This window comes from Podospora bellae-mahoneyi, chromosome 3, assembly GCF_035222275.1.
Source record: "Podospora bellae-mahoneyi strain CBS 112042 chromosome 3, whole genome shotgun sequence".
In the NCBI taxonomy this organism is placed as follows: domain Eukaryota; kingdom Fungi; phylum Ascomycota; class Sordariomycetes; order Sordariales; family Podosporaceae; genus Podospora; species Podospora bellae-mahoneyi.
In genome coordinates this window covers 1,872,002-1,888,448 of record NC_085882.1, presented here as the reverse complement: position 1 = coordinate 1,888,448, position 16,447 = coordinate 1,872,002, and the positions used below count along the sequence as shown (strand labels likewise).

The window sequence follows — 16,447 nt, the reverse complement described above, 5'->3', positions numbered from 1 at the left end:
CCACACCCAGAGCTTCCTTCTTCTCACTTTACACTTTTACCATTTCGGCTTCTTCAGAATTTCTTCAAGTCCCCAAAGACTCACCAAAATCACATGCCACATTCACAGTAATCCCGTTTCCAGCGCCGGTACACTCCAAGACTTATGCGCTTCAGGAAGGAGTCTTCGAAACCGTCAGCACGTTTTTAAGCGATTGGCTTCTTCCCAACTACAGCGGGCAGGGGTGTCTGCTTTCTACAACGTCACCAGCCTCCCAGCGTTACATCTAGTGGACCCTTCCCGAAGATGGCGGCCTTGATCGGCCTTCAAATACCTGATTGCTGATTTGACAGTGGGCTTTTGACAGCTTCAATCCGGATGGCACAGCGCACGTTGCAGGCATGAGGTTGCTTCATTGGCTTGGCCCTGCATGTCCGATTCCCCTGTAGGGAAAGCTGATGTGCGCTGCCTTGCTCAGGAACACAACTCTTGTGCATGATCTGATAATACGGCTCAACATTTTCACATTTTGGGCGTCCTTCCATGGGGTATGCCTGGTTCGCCGACATGGCCAGTCAGGAACAAGAATTGATCAACGCTGCTGAAGATATTGACCCCAGCATGCCAAGGGCGACAATGTATGATCCCGAGGTTATATGCACGACCATCCAAGGCCCTTACATTCGCTGTTCATAAGCACTTACTGGAAGAACTAGGTATTGCGAGTACAAATAGGATGTCTCCGTCTACTTCTTTTGACGATGGCTTCACTTTGACACTCAGACCAAAGTAAACATCGAAGAGGTCCAGTCAACAGTCACCATGTTGCGCCTCACAGCTGCCCTCTCCCTTGCGGGTGTTGTCTCTGCTTCTTTCGAGAACAACCTCGCCTATCTCTCACCATCTCGTCGCCACGCCTCTCTCGCTGTTCCTCTTGCCCACGTTCAGAAGCGCCAGAGTGGCTCTTTGTACACAGCAGCGGAAGTGAACTTCACCCACGGCATCGCGTCAGGAGATCCATATGCCAATTCCGTTATTCTCTGGACCAGACTTTCCCCCACAGCCGATAACGTCGCCTCAGATATCGTCCCAGAGGGCGTAGTGCCCATCTATGGCGATGAGGGCGCTCCCCCCAGCAGCCGCGCCGCCTGCGTCGAGTACCGCATTGGCACAGACGAAGCCTTGACCAATGTCGTAAACAGCGGCAGAGCCTACACCTCGAGCGAAGTAGACTGGACAGTCAAGGTATGCCTCCCACGCCCATCATCCCAAAAGATCCGGGCTAACACCCACCCCCCTTAGTTTGAAGCAACAAACCTCCAACCCTTCACAACCTACTTTTACCGCTTCAACGTCTGCGACTCCTCCAAATCCTCCGTCGTCGGCCGCACAAAGACCATCCCCACAAAAGACCAAACCGTCCCCCGCAACATCAAGCTGGCAGTCTACTCCTGCTCCAACTATCCCGAAGGCTACTTCAACGCCTACGCCGCCGTCAACGCCAAGGATTCCGCGGATTACATCCTCCACCTCGGCGATTACATCTACGAGTACAAAGCCGGCCTCACCGACCTCCGCAAACCTCTTCCTGACCGGGAGACTTACTCTCTCTACGATTACCGCAAGCGCACAGCTTCCTACCGTCTCGATCCTGATCTTGCCTTGTCTCACCAAAAGTTCCCTTGGATCCCTGTCTGGGACGACCACGAGGTCGCTGACAACAGTTACAAGGACGGCTCCAAGAACAGCGACGGGGAGGAGTTCAGGTTGAGGAAGCAGGCGGCTGTGAGGTCGTATTTTGAGTGGATGCCCCTTCGGCAGGTCACTATGGATGACTCTTTGCGCATCTGGCGGGATTTCTCCATTGGGAACTTGTTTGATCTCATCATGCTTGACACGAGGCAGTACAACCGGGACGTTACCGTTCTTGGGCCGCTGGGGGGGATTATTGGGGGGAATAAGAATGAGGTGGAGGAGCAGGCTGATTGGGTGAACAGGACGATCATGGGGTTCAACCAAGAGGCTTGGTTCTACACCAAGCTTCAGGAGTCGAGTGATCGACAGGCCAGGTGGAGGTTGGTGGGCAACCAGGTGATCTTCAGCAGGGTGACGATTGGAGTTTTTAATGATGAGCCGCTTAATCTGGATCAGTGGGATGGGTACATCGCGAATAGGGACAGGGTGTACAAGACACTAGTGGACAACAAGATCAACAACACGGTCATGCTGAGCGGGGACAGCCATGCGGCTTGGGTGAGTGATATGGTTTGGAAGGCGGAGGAGGGGTATGATGAGAACACCGGGGCGGGGGCGGTGGGGGTTGAGTTGGCGGGGAGTGCGGTGAGCAGCTCCAGTCCGTTGACGGGGATTGTGCAGAGGTTGATCACGGATCCGATTTCCAAGTTGTTGATCAAGAACAACCCGACGTTGCAGTGGCAGGATTTGTATTACAGGGGGTATTTTGAGATGGATATTGGGTATGATGCTATTGAGGCGCAGTTCTTTGGGATTCCAAATCTCAAGGAGAGGAGTACGGAGGAGATCAAGATTGCAAAGTTCTTGATCAGGGATGGGGAGAATAAGTTGGCGAGGAACCCTACTGTGGGTGGTGGAGTGGCGTATGCGGGCGCGTTGAAGAATGGCAAGGTCGAGAAGGCACCTTGATGTCCTTTCTTGTCGACAGAACTCAACTTTTTTCTTTTTGCTCTCAAGACAAAGCCCTGAATTTGTTTTTGTGATTCAAGTGATTACAAAGGTTCCAGATGGAACAGTCTCCAAGCACCGCCAACTTCCTTTGAGAACAACGGGGTGGTGTTCCTGACATGCCAAGGACAAGGGCCGTCAACAACGGCTCCTTGCACCAGTCAGGGGCGGCTCCAGACTGTGTACCACTTCAACTACCGGTTCCCGAGTTTTGTTTGCACCTCAAGCTGCATCGCATCGTCACTTCTGATAACAGCTGAGAAGCTCGTATCGTGCCGCTTCTTATCTTTGCATTGGGCATCATGAGCTGCGTTGTGAGGTTTCACATACTTGAGGCCTACAACGCTAAGACAGAACAGCAAAGCAAACACCACAGAAATAGCTCGAAAATACTGGACTCATTGGTCAAAGTCAAAGACAGGCAAACAAAGAATGAAATTTATCGATGCTGGTAGCAGTTTCAACTGCACTCTTCCGCCTCGAGGCTGGTATGAATGGTCATCAGCTGATGACCGTGGCAACAATGAGGGATGCCAGGACGGACTGGCGTGGGAAGATGAGATTTGATAGTATTGCTTTGGCGTGTTTAGAAAGAAGAGACTGCTGGATCCCCGATGCGAAGTCCAGTCTTAGAACTACACTCAACCCATCACTCAGACTCCAGTCAGCTACCTCATGATGTCGTCTGACCTATCTTCCTCCCATGATGCTTGGGCAAGCACACCGCCCAAGGCGACGAGACCAAATTCATGCTGTGAATCTCCGAACCTCCTCGGCGAGTGCATGTTTCTCGGCTTCGTGGCTATTTTGGGAATCACTTGCGTGTTGCTCTGCAAGTTGATTCTGTGGTTATTCCACATAGAGATAGACTTTGGACAACCAGCCTGGCTTCAGTGGCTTCAACGACCTGAGAAGCAAGACGTCAACACCTGGCTCAACGGCCAAAAGTCAATCATCAACTTTTCCTTCGCTGGCGTCTCGAAGCCACAAGACACCCTCCGCCTTCGTGCAGCAGCCAACGAGAATATTGCCCTTGCCTTCAACATCACCAATTCTTTAACTACCGCTTCAACTTCGACCCACAAGAATTTCCTGAAAATGGCCTCTGGTATCATCAACCGTCCAGGCCGAGACTGGATCAAGCTCTTTGAGAAAGCCACTTCCACTCTCACAGCTGAACTCCTCCGCGACACAAGCCAACCCCTTCACCTAGCAGAAGCCACCCGAATAACCTGCCTCAAAGTCGTGCTCATCGATAACTTTCAGATCTCTTCGGGCAGTTTGCCACGGGACTCACTGGTCATCATCACCGACGAAATCAACAACCAATGGCTTAAAGCCAAGTCGTCTTCGGAGAAACCCGTGATATCATCGCTTCTCATCCACCACCTCACTGCCCTACAACGCAGGGACCCTCGGTGTTTATGCTGGCCATTCGACCAACTAAAGCCGGAGGAAATCCTCGGTATGATCATGCCCCAATACGAAACACTCTGGCGCGTCGTCATGGTCACTTACATCCTCGCCTTTCACCTCTATCCTTCGCCTACCCTTCCATCAAGGATCTCTTCTGTTCCCGAGTGTCTCGGGACGAGTTCTCTCAAGGAGAGGGAGGCCCTCAAACTGGCAAAAGTAAGCAATATAGGCCACCTTGTTCCTGTTACCCCCTCCCCATCATTCACTCCATTCCCACTAAAACCCAACCCCAGGAAGGCCTCCGTCTCACCCCCTCCAACAAACGCATCTACCGCCACACCCCTTCCTCCTCCTTCAAGATCAAAGCCGACCTCGAACTCATGCACCGGCACCCCTCCATCTGGGGTCCCACCGCCCTCGAGTTCTCCCCCTCCCGCTTCGACAACCTCAGCCCCCTCCAAACAGAAGCCTACCTACCTTACTCCCTCCGCCCCCACCGCTGCCCAGCCTTTGGGGGGTTCGGAGACCGGATGGTGACTTGTCTTGTTGTTGCCATGGGTCGAGTCCTCGACACAAAAGCTGGCAAGGTCTTCAACACTGAACCGACAAAGAGGGCTGGGGTGGTTGATACAGGGAGAGATGGGCTGGAGGGGTGGAGATACCAAAGAGGGTAAAGGGAGAAAAAAAAGTCAAAAGGTTATGGGCGACCCCGGAATCGAACCGGGGTTTCTTCGGATCGTATGTGATATTCTTGCGAATAACCACAACGAAGCGTCCTGACCACTAGACTAGTCACCCGGTGAGGTATTTGAGTTTGTTGTTGAGTTTCAGTGGCGGAGTTGGAGGTTTTGATGGCGTGGGAGGTGGGAGTGCAGAACAGATGTCCGTAGCCTCTGAACTTAAATTTGCACACAACACACACAAATATTAGACAGAAATTTTGTCGAGATATATACCACCCGGACTACACTGTGGGTAGGATGTCCTTTTGGTTCCACAAATTTCACATTGTTTTCTCCTTGTCGCATGCAAGTCACGGAAAAACAATCGCTGAAATCTATTATCAAACTTGCTTGTGCCATGAATCCCAAATAGGTACAGCAGCCATCCATGATCAACCCCCAAAACCGCAACGAAAGACCCCTTTATCACCTCCATACTAGGGCCAAAACACATCAAAAGTACTCACCGGCGCACCTCCCTGCCTAACCCCCCCTCCAGGAACATACACACCCCCTCCCACCCCCACCGCACTCGTACCATGCCTCGGCACCTCCATCCCCCCCAACCTCTCCCACTTATCCCTCTCAACATCATATACCTCCACCTGAGGAAACACCCCCTCCGTCCCATTAACTTTATTTCCCTCCCCCCCCAAGACAAAAACCCTCCCCCCCACCCTCGCAGCAGCAACTCCCCCCCTAGCAGTAGGCATCCGCCCCTTCTCCACCACCCACCCCTTTCCCAACCTCTTCAGATCCAATTCATAGACCGTGTCCTTAACATTATCCTGCCCGTCCCTCCTCCCCCCAAGAACATAAAACTTGTCCTTATATACCGCCGCCCCAGCGTGATCCCTCCCCTCCGGCAGTCTTCTCGCCTTAGGAGGAAGCGTAAGCCAGGTGTTGGTCTTGGTGTCAAAAGCAGAGACCACATCCGTCGTCTGCTGCGGTCCTAGTTCTGGAATAAGAGGGAGGATGGTGAGGCCCCCGGCGAGGTAGACAACGCCGTTATGCACCCCCATCGCCGCGCTTCCTCGGGGAGTATGACTGTCCGGGAGAGGGGGGAGGTCAGCCCATTGATTAGTTTTGGGGTCGTAGACGAAAGACAAAGGGGAGGGTCTCCAGGCCCAGTTGTCGACTTCGGTTAGGCCTCCCAAGAGGTAGATTTTGCCGTCGACGACGGCAGCGTTGGGGTGGTTGAGGGCTAGCGGTGCGGGGGCGGCAAGGGTCCAGGTTTTGTTGGGGATGGAGTAGATTTGGAGGATATTGGTTGTTGAATAGGGGAGAGGGGAGGAGATGTCGTTGGTTGGCAAAATGCCACCGAAGATGGCGAGGGAGGAGGGGGAGAGGGCAAGGGTGACGTGTTCCTGGCGAGGTAAGTCACTGATTGAGGGGAGGGTTTGCCATGTTCCTTTGGAGGGCTTTCCTCGGCTGTTGGGGAGAGCGAGGGTGGTGGTTGTGAACAGGAAGGCCGAGACGAGGGCCAAGAGCTTCATGATGATTGATGTCGATGTGAATAAAGACAATGGTGGTGAATGTTGAGAGAGCGATGCAGCTGTTTTATATCCCGTCATTGCCGTCCTCTTTTGCCAAATGGGACAGCAGCATTCATCTCCGTACTCCAGGTCCGATCTCCACGACTTTCAATCGCAAAAACATCAGACCAGCTCTCCTTGGGATGAGGATGAGATACCGGTGACGTGGACCAGCTTACTTAACCTCTGTTAATGAATTCATCCGCTCCGAGCTCCGTGCTGACTGCAGACTGATATTTGTGGCTGCAATTGGATCTCGGACGGCACGTTCCTGCAGCAAGGCCGGACAAGAAGGCTTCACGTAACACTCGGAGATAACGGACGGTCCAAGCAAACAAGAGTTGTCGGGCAGGCAAAAGGACCATACATCGATCGACCTTTGACCGCGTCAGAATGTGGCTGACATTTGTTCCTTCTGCACGTTTCTTTCCGAAAGAGGCAAGAGTACGTACTTGACATGTTTGTTGATATGGGCTTCAGGATTCAACCAGTCTCTTTACTGGGTCAAATGTTAGTCACCTGGTAGACTGCAACGATAATGGATTCTATGGGAAGCCAGTGGGCGACAACAATCATGCTGCAATCACCTGTGCTTCAGTGAGAGAATAAGATCAGTTACGAAAACCCTCGGATTTGGCTTCGCGGCGGAATCAAACGTGAAACTCCTTGTGGGAGCCCTGAGAGGAGTTCGACATTCCCCTCAGCCAGCAGGCTGTCTATTTTGACCACGGGGCCTGCCGTAGTCAGATCCTCAATGGCTGTAGCCTGCTGTTCGGTTGGAAAGGAGCAACGTGGACCTAATATTTATACTGTGGTCGCTCCTCCCAGTTGCTGGAGAAACCAGGGACAAGACTGGCAGACAGCGCCCGAGTTCGATTCCCGTCCTCAACTAACATTTTTTTTTACTTCAAATTGACCAAAACCAAAAAGATTGTCATGGCATCCTCAGAGACAGACTGTCCACCCGTGGTGAAGGCATCATTTCACTCGCATTACTCTCTCCGATGCCGCCTATTTGTGAAGTGAACTTAAGCCAAGGAAGGACTCAGAATTCAGCCTCACAAATAGGCGGCATCGGAGAAGGGAATGTGAGATACATGATGGCCTTTTGGGACGGAGACAACCAATACGCAGGCAACGGCTTTGACCGTTGCACCACGCTCTCCTAACCAGTGACACTAGGCTCCCAAGATCCTCCGCTTATATGGGGGTAGTTGCTGGGTTGCGGAGCGGGTGGTTGTTGTGGTCATATGATGTATGGGTGAAATGAAAGCGGATGGATGCTCTTCGTCGCCACGACGACCACGACAGGACGGCGGAATGGTTGGCTCACATGGGCGCGTGTCACTCATTCACAACTACCCAGTTACCTACATCTATTACCAACTTCAGCCCCATGAGAATTCAGAACACTAAATTTCAAGCTCCCAAAACAACCCCCCCAAAATCATCCTCCCAGACCTCCCCCTCCCCATGATCACCAACCCACATATTCCCCCACCCCTAACCCCTTCCTCACCCCCCTCTACACCACCTCCGTATTAGCCATAACAACCTTGACCAGCTCCAAATTCCCCTCCACCACCACCCCCTCCTCTCCACCAGCCTCCAACGCCCGTTGTATACAACCCGTCACCTCCCTCCTCAACCCCTTGTAATTCTGATCCCCTTTACAAACCCAGCCTGCTAACTCCCTCGCCGTAGTACCCAACACCCCTTTCCCCACCCTCCCCCAAAAAACGTTATTCACCGCCGCAACCGCCATCAACACCTCAAACGATCCTGTTGTCTTCACAGCGCTGGCAAAGGTGGCAGGTCCACCGGGGCATTTACACAATACGGCCGTGCAATTCTTATTTAGTACTGCAAAGTCAAGACAGACACTCCGGGTTTGAAACTCGATCTCCCGCCCCGGACTTCCACGCAGCCAAGTCCTAGTCTGAGTCGGGTTGAGAAAACACCCGATAGGTCCGACGATCCTGGTAGATTTCACCACTTTTGCCTCAGGCTTCAGACTCCAATGCCCCGGTGCCAACACTTCATGTCTTGATTGAGAACCAGAAACGAAAGGGGGGTAAGTTTTCAGTTCTGCTTGCAAGGAGAGGGCGGGGGGTGGGCCAGTGGAGAGGTTGTGTTTCCAGGGGTGGGTGAAGAGGGTTGTGAAAAAGAAACTGAGATTGCCGAGGGAGAGGGGAAGTTGGGCGTGGAGTTGGGCGTCGTATTCCGTTCGGGGTCTGGACAGGAGGGTGGTGATTTTATGTTGTTTACTATCATCGGTTGAAGTTGATGAAAATGAGCGGGCGGCCTTGAGGTGGTTTTGTATCTCCAGCAGACAGTGCAGCCATGTGGAGGATTTGCACGGGACCTTCATGGTGATATTGGGCGCGATATTCTCCCTTCCTGAACGGTAGTACACCACCGCCCCAAGAACTATGTGCTGAGACTTGGTGAGCATCTCCCCACATTTCGTCCGCGTTATCACACCTGGTGAGCTTGAAAACGACATTCCTGACAGTGCGGCCAAAAGCTTCACATCAGCCATGGTCGTCTCGATAGTAGCGCCGTAGATATCCGACGGAATCATCGTTGCCAGCCGCCATTCTCACCTGATGTTGGCGTGTCCCCACCAAATAGCCTGGTAATTGACAAGAAACGGAGACCACGCGGCGACCTCCAGACCAGGTGAACTCCCATGGCGGACTTGTATTTGATGGCCCATTTCCATGCAAACGTCAAAGGAGTCAGTAAGTCGAGGCATATCTCCCGTGACCTTTTCCGACGGCACCAGTCAAATCTGTCTCGTTTATCTTGTTCTTCCTCTTCCTCCTCAGGCCGACCCATCCCACAGCACCCTGTGCACGCACAACCGCACGCAAACGCCGGTGGGCAGCAAAAGACTAGAGTGATGGAAGAGAGAGCGATCCCAATTGGAGTCCACACCACAGCAAAAACACCCCGAAGAACTGTCGGTAACATGCTGACTTCCCTGTGAACCTTGGACGCATCACTCCCCGCTACCACGCGCAGGACGCCATAGTCGAGATATCCGTTTCTCTTCTTGTCGTAGTTCTTCCCAGGCCTGAACTCGGCGTTGGAGGGGTCTCTCTCCATGGTTACCACTGGCTCTGACCGCAACCCCGGCATGGTGAGCACCGGCATTCGATATTGCGGATTCCATGACAGCGAGAGGAAAGGTGGAACCAAAAGCCTGCTGTGAGGTCAAACACGCCGCTCACACGTCTGCTGCATCGACTGCTAACGGAGATGTACTGGGCGAGCGCAGCAATGGTCTGAACGACGGCGAAGAGGAGGGCCGCAACGGCCGCTACCAGAGCGGCAATGCCGATTGTTGTTTCCTCGGGGTTTTCAGAGCTCATAACGGCATGTTGCGGAGGTGAAATTGTTGTATGCCCCTCTAAAAGTTCATGGCTGGCGACTGCCCGATGTCAAAGGAGTCGGACTTGGTAGGGTGTGAGTGAGGCTGATAGCAGCTAAAACACAAACCGCTCAATCAGGGAGCTAGAGGTCTTGATCGCAATAGATAAAGGCTGCGCCGCTGGGTAAGCACACCATTGGACTATAGTATTTGTTGTTCCAAACACTTGACTATCACCTACTCACTGTTATTACATGCTCTAGAGTCCAAAGCTACAGGTACGCGATGCATGAAGCTAGAAATCACCACAACCCATCATCCATGCCCAGTCCTACTGAACAAATGCCCCCAAGTTACGAGATACCTGCATATCAACATCACTGCCGAGGAAGCACAGTCAGCAACTGATACCATAAAGGTTTAGGCGCACTCACTCTGAATCCCCTTCTCCACTACCACTTCCCTCACCCTCTCTTTCACCGTCCCCACTTCCCGGAGACCCTTGCCCCCCCTCTGACAGTGCAAACTGAGCATCAGTCATATGCTGACCCGTCTGAAGCCCGTGAACCGGATAACCGGTGTGCATATTCGGCCCAGTGCCCATAAGCTGAGGGTGTATGGGGTCACCGGTCTGTCCTGCTGCCGCCGGTTGCTGATGCTGTTGAGTGACAACCATCTGATTCGCATCACTGGGCCCTGCTTCTCCGTCCTCAGGTGCATCCAGAGCAGCTTGATCCTCCTTTGCCTTCCTCTTTCTGTTTGGCTTTGGACCCTTGTACAGTGAACAGTTGGACGTGTTGTCGAACCACTTGCAGTTGGAACAACTGCCATGGAAAAACTCTGGTAGCACCCGACACTCCAAAAACGGACCCAACGAGTGTTTAGAGCGACGCTCAGCACACGTGGTACACGATACCGGCGCGTCCTGACCGCGAGAGTGAATGAGTAGACCGTTGACATAACTGGGCCGTTGAGCAGCGATATGACGAGCGGTAATCCACCCCTGAACAAAGTGTATATACTCATGGCTAGGCAAGCGGAAGATCTTCCTCTGATTCTCATGTTTGAGAGCGGTGTCTGACAAGGCGTCGCGGATAGCAACGGCCACGGTAAGAATGGGGTTTTTGGGGTTTGCACATGCCACATTCCAGTTCTTGACTAACGGGTGGTCTTTGAACTCTTCCTCCTTGGTGGACATGTTGGGACGTCCAGGAGGACGGCCACGACGCCGCTTGGGAAAGGCGGCTGGGAGCTCTGGTGTTGAGACATCGGGGTTAGGGGTGGTGGTGGTGGTTTTGGCGGTTGCGTCTGCTCCATCTTGGTTCTGATCAGGTTGTGGCGTTGGTGTCTCCTGTTGTAATGGTGTGTCGGGATTGACAGCCATCAATTGGCCGTCGTGATCCATCGTAATGGTGACTTATACAGGCAAGCGCTACAAGAAAGAGTGTCGTTGCGACGGCAATGCGTATGTTATTTTGTAGCGATTATTTTGTAGGAAGGACAGTTGACAGCCCAGAACCTGGCGGTTTGGAGATTTTGTCCCACTCACACTCGGGTGGCGCACGGGCCATACACCAGGCCAGGTGCCGCCAGTTGGCTACATACGATACAGCAGACAAGCAGGCTGTCGTTTCGAATGTGAAGTCTTTCAATGACCGTCAAGAAGAATTCAATTTTCATATATTATGAGTGCAAAGAGGAAAATACACTCCCCAAATCGAGATGACCTCGGGATGCTGCCTGGTAGACATTTGTATGTACAGTAGCTCAACCTTGAAGAACAGTGGGGCGGTCCTGCGTAATGCGCCAAGCGGCCCAGAACCATGCGGTTCAACCGACAACAACCTGTCCCTGTCACTGGCCAACTGAAACAGCCGCAACAACACCACACCAAGACTGGCTTGCGCACCACCAACTATTGGTGCCTTTTTTCTCTATTTACTTTTTGTTTTCCTCGCTTTTGCTTTTTCAGTCTGGTACTCGGCGCAGGCGCAGGATCATCATCACCATCATGTCCAACCCCAACGCCCTCCTCCTCCTCGCCGACCACATCAAGCTCTCCCTCCTCGAGCGCCAGCGCGCAAAGAACCTCAACCTCCCAAACGACACCCAAGATGGCCACATCTCTCGTTCTCTGGACCAACTCCGCGACGGGATCGAAGCCCTAGAAAAAGAACAACAAAGGCTCCAAGAAGCAGGCGAGGAAGCGTACGCCCTCCCGTTCCCCCCCCTGCCCTCCCCCCTCCTCTATCTATACCTATCCTAACCATCCCAACCAGTAAATCGACCGCCCTCCTCACAACCCTCACCTCCCTCAACAAACAACAAAAAGACCTCACCACCCAATTTCACGGCTTCCCCACCGCAGCCACAACCTCGACCCTAACCCACCCCAACGACCCCTCCCTAGCCGAAGACTTTGCCCACGCCCAATCCGCCCCCGCTCCCCCCACCACCACCACCAGTCAGAAAAAGAACGTCCGTTTCACAGACGACAACAACGACACTGACCTCGAAGCGCAACGCTCCTCCCTTTTTTCTTCTCAACAGCCATATCGCGACGAGGTAGACGACGACTCGGCGGGGTACCGCAACGAAGCCGAGGGGCTGTCAAACACCCAAATCCACGCCTACCACCGACGGATTCTGGAAGAGCAAGATGCGCAGCTAGACGCGCTGGGGCTGAGCATCAGCCGGCAGAGGGAGCTGTCGATGCAGATTGGGGATGAGCTGGACTCGCAGGTCTTGATGCTGGATGAGAGCGAGAGGGTGGCGGATAGTCATGCGAGCACGCTCAACAGGGCGAGGAGACAGTTGGGGCGGGTGGCGAGGGGGGCGGCGGAGAGTGGGGAGGGGAGGCAGATGACTGCTATTGTGGTGTTGATTATTGTTTTGGTGTTGTTGATTGTTATTTTGAAGTGATGTGACAGGGCTCATCGTTTTGAAGGCGTTTAACATGGAGTTTTTGGAGTTATGGAAGTCACGCACTGCAGCAGCTGGGGTTGTGTGGGAGGAATACATCCTTTTTTTTGTTCTTTTTTTTTTTTTTTTTTTACAGCTGCAAGCCGGTACTATACAAAGTTTCGTGTTTTGCTCTTTTTTGTCATTTTGTTTTTTGCAATATATCCATCTTGCTATACACTATCTTATCAGACTTGAAGCTTCTCACATGCTCGTCCACCATCTCCACCCTCTGGGCATCCATATCAGCCCCATCACCTCCTCCACATACACAAAACTGACTCGCGATGATACATAAACCCTCCCTTCACCACCAACTTTAACAACGAAAAGCCCGATTAGCTCAGCTGGTTAGAGCGTCGTACTAATACTGGAAACAGTGCATGGTAATGCGAAGGTCAACAGTTCAATCCTGTTATTGGGCAGTGCATATCTTTTAGCCTTCTCATATTATAACTTTTTGATGTTTTGCTATCATCTCTCTCTTCATCACAAGTTCGACTCCATCTTTAATTTTGACGCTACCAATTTCTTGTTTCTGCTCGCTATCAACAAACAAAATTATCTACACGGCTGATCCTCCTCACCTCATCAACATCAACAGGGCCCAAAAAAAATCCCCCCAAAGAGAGAGAGGGGGAGAGAACAAAAGAATGTTGCAAAGTCAAAAGCTTGTTGTTTATGTGCATTCTTTATCGGGACTGACTATCTGCATCCATCCTCATCTCTTCAATTTCTCGTCCATCTTTTGTGTTTTGTTCCTCCTTCTCCTTCCGGTTGTGTGGCAATGTGGATTTTCGACCACAGCAAAAGTCACCCCCTTGTACAGCAGGGTCTTGTGTGTTTGGTGTCCAAATACTCTCCTGAGCAATGACATTCAACCCCGAGCAATCAACGAATAACATCCCCCTCCTTGTCAATCCCCTCGAGACCCTCCAAGATGTCGCTGCCCCCCAGCATGCCGACGCCGCCCATAGTGGCCACTTTGTCGTCTCGCCCCCACACTTCGTGAAACCGGACGCTATTATCGCTTGCCGCGACCATAATGCAGCCTTCCATCTTGTAGCGCCTCTTGGGGTTCAGCTCATCCAAGTAGCCCTTCTCAGTCCGCTTCTCCTCCTCAGGACCACTAGGATAGGGAATAGCATACAGCGCACGATGCTCACTGGGCCATGGCACGGCCGCGACCTGACGACAGTCCGGCCACGAAAAGACGGCGATACGGACCGGGTGCTCGGGCGACGCGTACCCAAACGTGGCTGCGATTTCCCTTCGAGTGGTGGACCAGATCAAGCTGGTGACCTGAGCCGATACAGAGATGGTTGCCAGTGCTGAGCCTGATTTGGTGTGAAAAAAGTGTATACACTTGTCGTTGGATCCTCCGCCTGTTGCAACAAGTCCATCCTGCCAGGGGCAAAAAGCAATGGCTTTGACCGCAGCCCCATGCCTCCACTTGTGCTTCACTCCGTCCGACTTGATGTATCGGATTTGGCTTTCAGGCATCTGTCTTGACCCTGTAGTGTCGTCACTCGGAGGCTCCTGTTGAGGAATGTCGGTCTCGACAGTCTCGACTGTAGAGTCATTGTGCAAGCCAGACTCATCAGCAGCGTTGTTCATATTGTCGCATAGTTCCTCGTAGTCAAAAAGACAGCACAGGTTGTCGTTGGCCCCTGTAGCAAAGTAATTCCCTTTGGGGCACCAAGCCAGTCCGCAGATCTGTTGGGAATGGACCTGGATGTTCAGCAAGAGAGTTACTCTGCCATCCAAGCCCCACAACTCCTTCTCCTCCGGACTTGGCCAATCGACCGCATACAGGAGCACGCGACCTTCGTCAGTCCCGACAAGCAAGTCCTCATGGGTCCAAGAAGCCCGGTACGCGAATGATTCCCGGTCCTCGGGAGGCATACACTTGTCGGCCCTTTCTTTGTTGAGGCAAGGCCTCCAGCTGAGACAAGAGACGGGCGACTCCATCGACAGTTCGAATCGAGGTCTTCGGCCTGCCCCATGTCTTTCGCCACGGTCCGGCTTATCTTTCAAAGACATAAGTGACAACATGCCACTCGACCTTCCAACAGCCAAGATAGCTGCTTCCCCTTCGGTGCTCGAGAAGGCGACACTCGTGATATGACTGGGTCCGTCGAGGTATTCGTACTGCGAGGGTCGCGCACTGCCGTTCAACAGCTGTACACCGCCGTGCTCAGACCAGCCGTACACCATGTCACCCAGCCCGATAGCAAGGGTGCTGTTGATGTATGAAAAAGCCAGGACAGAGCAATAAAAGTCGTCTCGTAGGCTGGGAGCATCGAGGACTCTGTTTACAGTCAGCTAGCTGTCTTTCAACCACTGGCCACGGGCATCAACTGACTTGAACGGTGCAAATGGTAGCTTGCGCTTCTTAGATGGCTTGCCAGATGCCGCGGCTGTTGTTGGGTGATCCTTGACCCATTGAACGCCGTTCCATTTGGTGAGGCCGTGGGAGCTGAGGTTGTTGGCGTCGACCTGTCGAGGGAGACTGACCCTAAGTACCTTCTCGGCTCTATCCAGGCCGAGAGCCACCGCAAGGCGCGCACCGTATCTCTCCCGTTGCTCGTCGGGTCTTGGTTGCAGTGTGGGAAAGTTGGACTGAAAATGCCTGGCGTTTGTACTACTCGTGACCAGCTGACCTCGACCATTGTTAACAGCGGTGTTTCCAGGACCAAGACCCCCAACACCCCATACTGCGCCGTAGCTGATCTGTCTGTCGCCGTTGTGGGTGCCATTCAGATCCCTAGGTCCGAGAACAGTGGGAGCTAGGATGTTGTGTCAGTCTCTGTATTTGTTGCCTTGATGGGGCTAGAGGCTTACTTGGGACATATCTAATGCCATCATGATGAACAGGCTCTCCCCGGTCCCGAAGGTCGCCAAATATGGGAGCACTAGGAACGCGACGAGGGGAGCAAAAGGCGTCTTCGGCGGCTCCCTTGTGCCGCAGAAGCTTCTCGGCTCGGGTCAGTTGGTTCGCTGGCTTCCTAGTCCTGTACCTCTCCGTCTGAGTTTCTCTCTCTCTGGGTCTGGCAGGAATGAAACGGTCTGGTAATCGGGACCAGGAAAAGCTGGCTCCAGGAGAGCCGTTGGTAGTTCTTCGCGGAAGGGCCGGGCTGGCGTCAAACGAAAGCGATGTAGAAAGTGCAGGTCGTGGGCGAGGGTAGTTGACGGTCAGAGCGACTGTGTTTCTGTGTAGTCTTGTGGGTGGACGTGTGATAGTCTCCGGCGAGTTTCCGTTTATTGGAGTTTGTTCACCGTCGTCCTTGGGTTGATCATCGTCTTCGGAAGAATTTCCATCATAGTTCATGCACAGGTTGGCAAAGGGACGCCCTGTTTTCTTGATGTTGGAGGGCAGCTCGCGAAGCTCAATGGGACTTGCAGACTCATCAGATTCTTCTGGGGATTCGTGACTCTCCCGGCATGATTCCAACGAACCGTATCCCGAGTCTCGCGTGTTGGAAGGAGAGCTGGCGGACCGTTTACGACGTGACCCTTGGTTGTATGGAACCACGTGGTTCATGGTTTTGCTTTGCCTTGTAGCGTAGCCACGGTTGGTGTTGCGTATGGCGCCCATAGCGAAGCTGCGGCACCACCAAGACTGAAAGATGAGAAGAGTATGGAAGAGAGAAGCGATGGGAGAAGATGCGAATGCTAATGAGATTCACAAAATGATATTTTTCAAAGACCTAGCGAGTGTAAGGGCCAGCAAGAATTGGTGTAGTTGAAGCCGT

General features: G+C 52.9%; 8 protein-coding genes and 2 non-coding genes across 10 annotated transcripts; 3 read left to right on the top strand and 7 right to left on the bottom strand.

Moving 5' to 3' along the window:
* Window positions 1-2: 2 nt before the first annotated feature.
* Window positions 3-2,702, top strand: QC761_305530 (uncharacterized protein). Its single transcript, XM_062877701.1, has 2 exons — window positions 3-1,224; window positions 1,282-2,702. The coding sequence occupies exons 1-2, from the start codon at window positions 802-804 to the stop codon at window positions 2,641-2,643; spliced, it is 1,785 nt and encodes a 594-aa protein (XP_062733499.1). The 5' UTR covers window positions 3-801; the 3' UTR covers window positions 2,644-2,702.
* A 606-nt stretch (window positions 2,703-3,308) lies between these two features.
* QC761_305520 (uncharacterized protein) lies at window positions 3,309-5,059 on the top strand. Its single transcript, XM_062877700.1, has 2 exons — window positions 3,309-4,314; window positions 4,392-5,059. Exons 1-2 carry the CDS (start codon window positions 3,358-3,360, stop codon window positions 4,770-4,772), a joined length of 1,338 nt encoding a protein of 445 aa, XP_062733498.1. The 5' UTR covers window positions 3,309-3,357; the 3' UTR covers window positions 4,773-5,059.
* QC761_0053560 lies at window positions 4,799-4,896 on the bottom strand. Its single transcript has one exon. It is a non-coding gene; the product is annotated as a tRNA-His (tRNA).
* Window positions 5,060-5,257: 198 nt separating the features above from the next.
* QC761_305510 (uncharacterized protein) lies at window positions 5,258-6,394 on the bottom strand (the record flags this gene model as incomplete). The annotated part of the gene is made up of 1 exon (XM_062877699.1): window positions 5,258-6,394. One exon carries the CDS (start codon window positions 6,392-6,394, stop codon window positions 5,258-5,260), a length of 1,137 nt encoding a protein of 378 aa, XP_062733497.1.
* A 1,486-nt stretch (window positions 6,395-7,880) lies between these two features.
* On the bottom strand, window positions 7,881-8,939 carry QC761_305505 (uncharacterized protein; the record flags this gene model as incomplete). The annotated part of the gene is made up of 2 exons (XM_062877698.1): window positions 7,881-8,615; window positions 8,721-8,939. 2 exons carry the CDS (start codon window positions 8,937-8,939, stop codon window positions 7,881-7,883), a joined length of 954 nt encoding a protein of 317 aa, XP_062733496.1.
* A 157-nt stretch (window positions 8,940-9,096) lies between these two features.
* QC761_305503 (uncharacterized protein) lies at window positions 9,097-9,732 on the bottom strand (the record flags this gene model as incomplete). The annotated part of the gene is made up of 3 exons (XM_062877697.1): window positions 9,097-9,252; window positions 9,308-9,563; window positions 9,626-9,732. 3 exons carry the CDS (start codon window positions 9,730-9,732, stop codon window positions 9,097-9,099), a joined length of 519 nt encoding a protein of 172 aa, XP_062733495.1.
* Window positions 9,733-9,951: 219 nt separating this feature from the next.
* Window positions 9,952-11,435, bottom strand: QC761_305500 (uncharacterized protein). The gene is made up of 2 exons (XM_062877696.1): window positions 10,166-11,435; window positions 9,952-10,111 (listed from the first exon to the last, which is right to left on the bottom strand). The coding sequence occupies exons 1-2, from the start codon at window positions 11,134-11,136 to the stop codon at window positions 10,063-10,065; spliced, it is 1,020 nt and encodes a 339-aa protein (XP_062733494.1). The 5' UTR covers window positions 11,137-11,435; the 3' UTR covers window positions 9,952-10,062.
* Window positions 11,394-12,770, top strand: QC761_305490 (uncharacterized protein). The gene is made up of 2 exons (XM_062877695.1): window positions 11,394-11,939; window positions 12,011-12,770. The coding sequence occupies exons 1-2, from the start codon at window positions 11,533-11,535 to the stop codon at window positions 12,651-12,653; spliced, it is 1,050 nt and encodes a 349-aa protein (XP_062733493.1). The 5' UTR covers window positions 11,394-11,532; the 3' UTR covers window positions 12,654-12,770.
* Window positions 12,771-13,024: 254 nt separating this feature from the next.
* QC761_0053490 lies at window positions 13,025-13,117 on the bottom strand. Its single transcript has one exon. It is a non-coding gene; the product is annotated as a tRNA-Ile (tRNA).
* A 27-nt stretch (window positions 13,118-13,144) lies between these two features.
* On the bottom strand, window positions 13,145-16,290 carry QC761_305480 (uncharacterized protein; the record flags this gene model as incomplete). Its single annotated transcript, XM_062877694.1, has 3 exons — window positions 13,145-15,003; window positions 15,058-15,481; window positions 15,537-16,290. The coding sequence occupies 3 exons, from the start codon at window positions 16,288-16,290 to the stop codon at window positions 13,584-13,586; spliced, it is 2,598 nt and encodes an 865-aa protein (XP_062733492.1). The 3' UTR covers window positions 13,145-13,583.
* Between the last annotated feature and the right edge of the window lie 157 nt (window positions 16,291-16,447).

Coding starts and splice junctions, on each gene's coding strand:
- QC761_305530 (XM_062877701.1), top strand. CDS start 802: ATGTTGCGCCTCACAGCTGCCCTCTCCCTTGCGGGTGTTGTCTCTGCT. Junction 1,225..1,281: donor AAGTAGACTGGACAGTCAAG/GTATGCCTCCCA, acceptor CACCCCCCTTAG/TTTGAAGCAACAAACCTCCA.
- QC761_305520 (XM_062877700.1), top strand. CDS start 3,358: ATGATGTCGTCTGACCTATCTTCCTCCCATGATGCTTGGGCAAGCACA. Junction 4,315..4,391: donor AGGCCCTCAAACTGGCAAAA/GTAAGCAATATA, acceptor ACCCAACCCCAG/GAAGGCCTCCGTCTCACCCC.
- QC761_305500 (XM_062877696.1), bottom strand. CDS start 11,136: ATGGATCACGACGGCCAATTGATGGCTGTCAATCCCGACACACCATTA. Junction 10,112..10,165: donor AGTGGAGAAGGGGATTCAGA/GTGAGTGCGCCT, acceptor CTTCCTCGGCAG/TGATGTTGATATGCAGGTAT.
- QC761_305490 (XM_062877695.1), top strand. CDS start 11,533: ATGCGCCAAGCGGCCCAGAACCATGCGGTTCAACCGACAACAACCTGT. Junction 11,940..12,010: donor CAAGAAGCAGGCGAGGAAGC/GTACGCCCTCCC, acceptor CATCCCAACCAG/TAAATCGACCGCCCTCCTCA.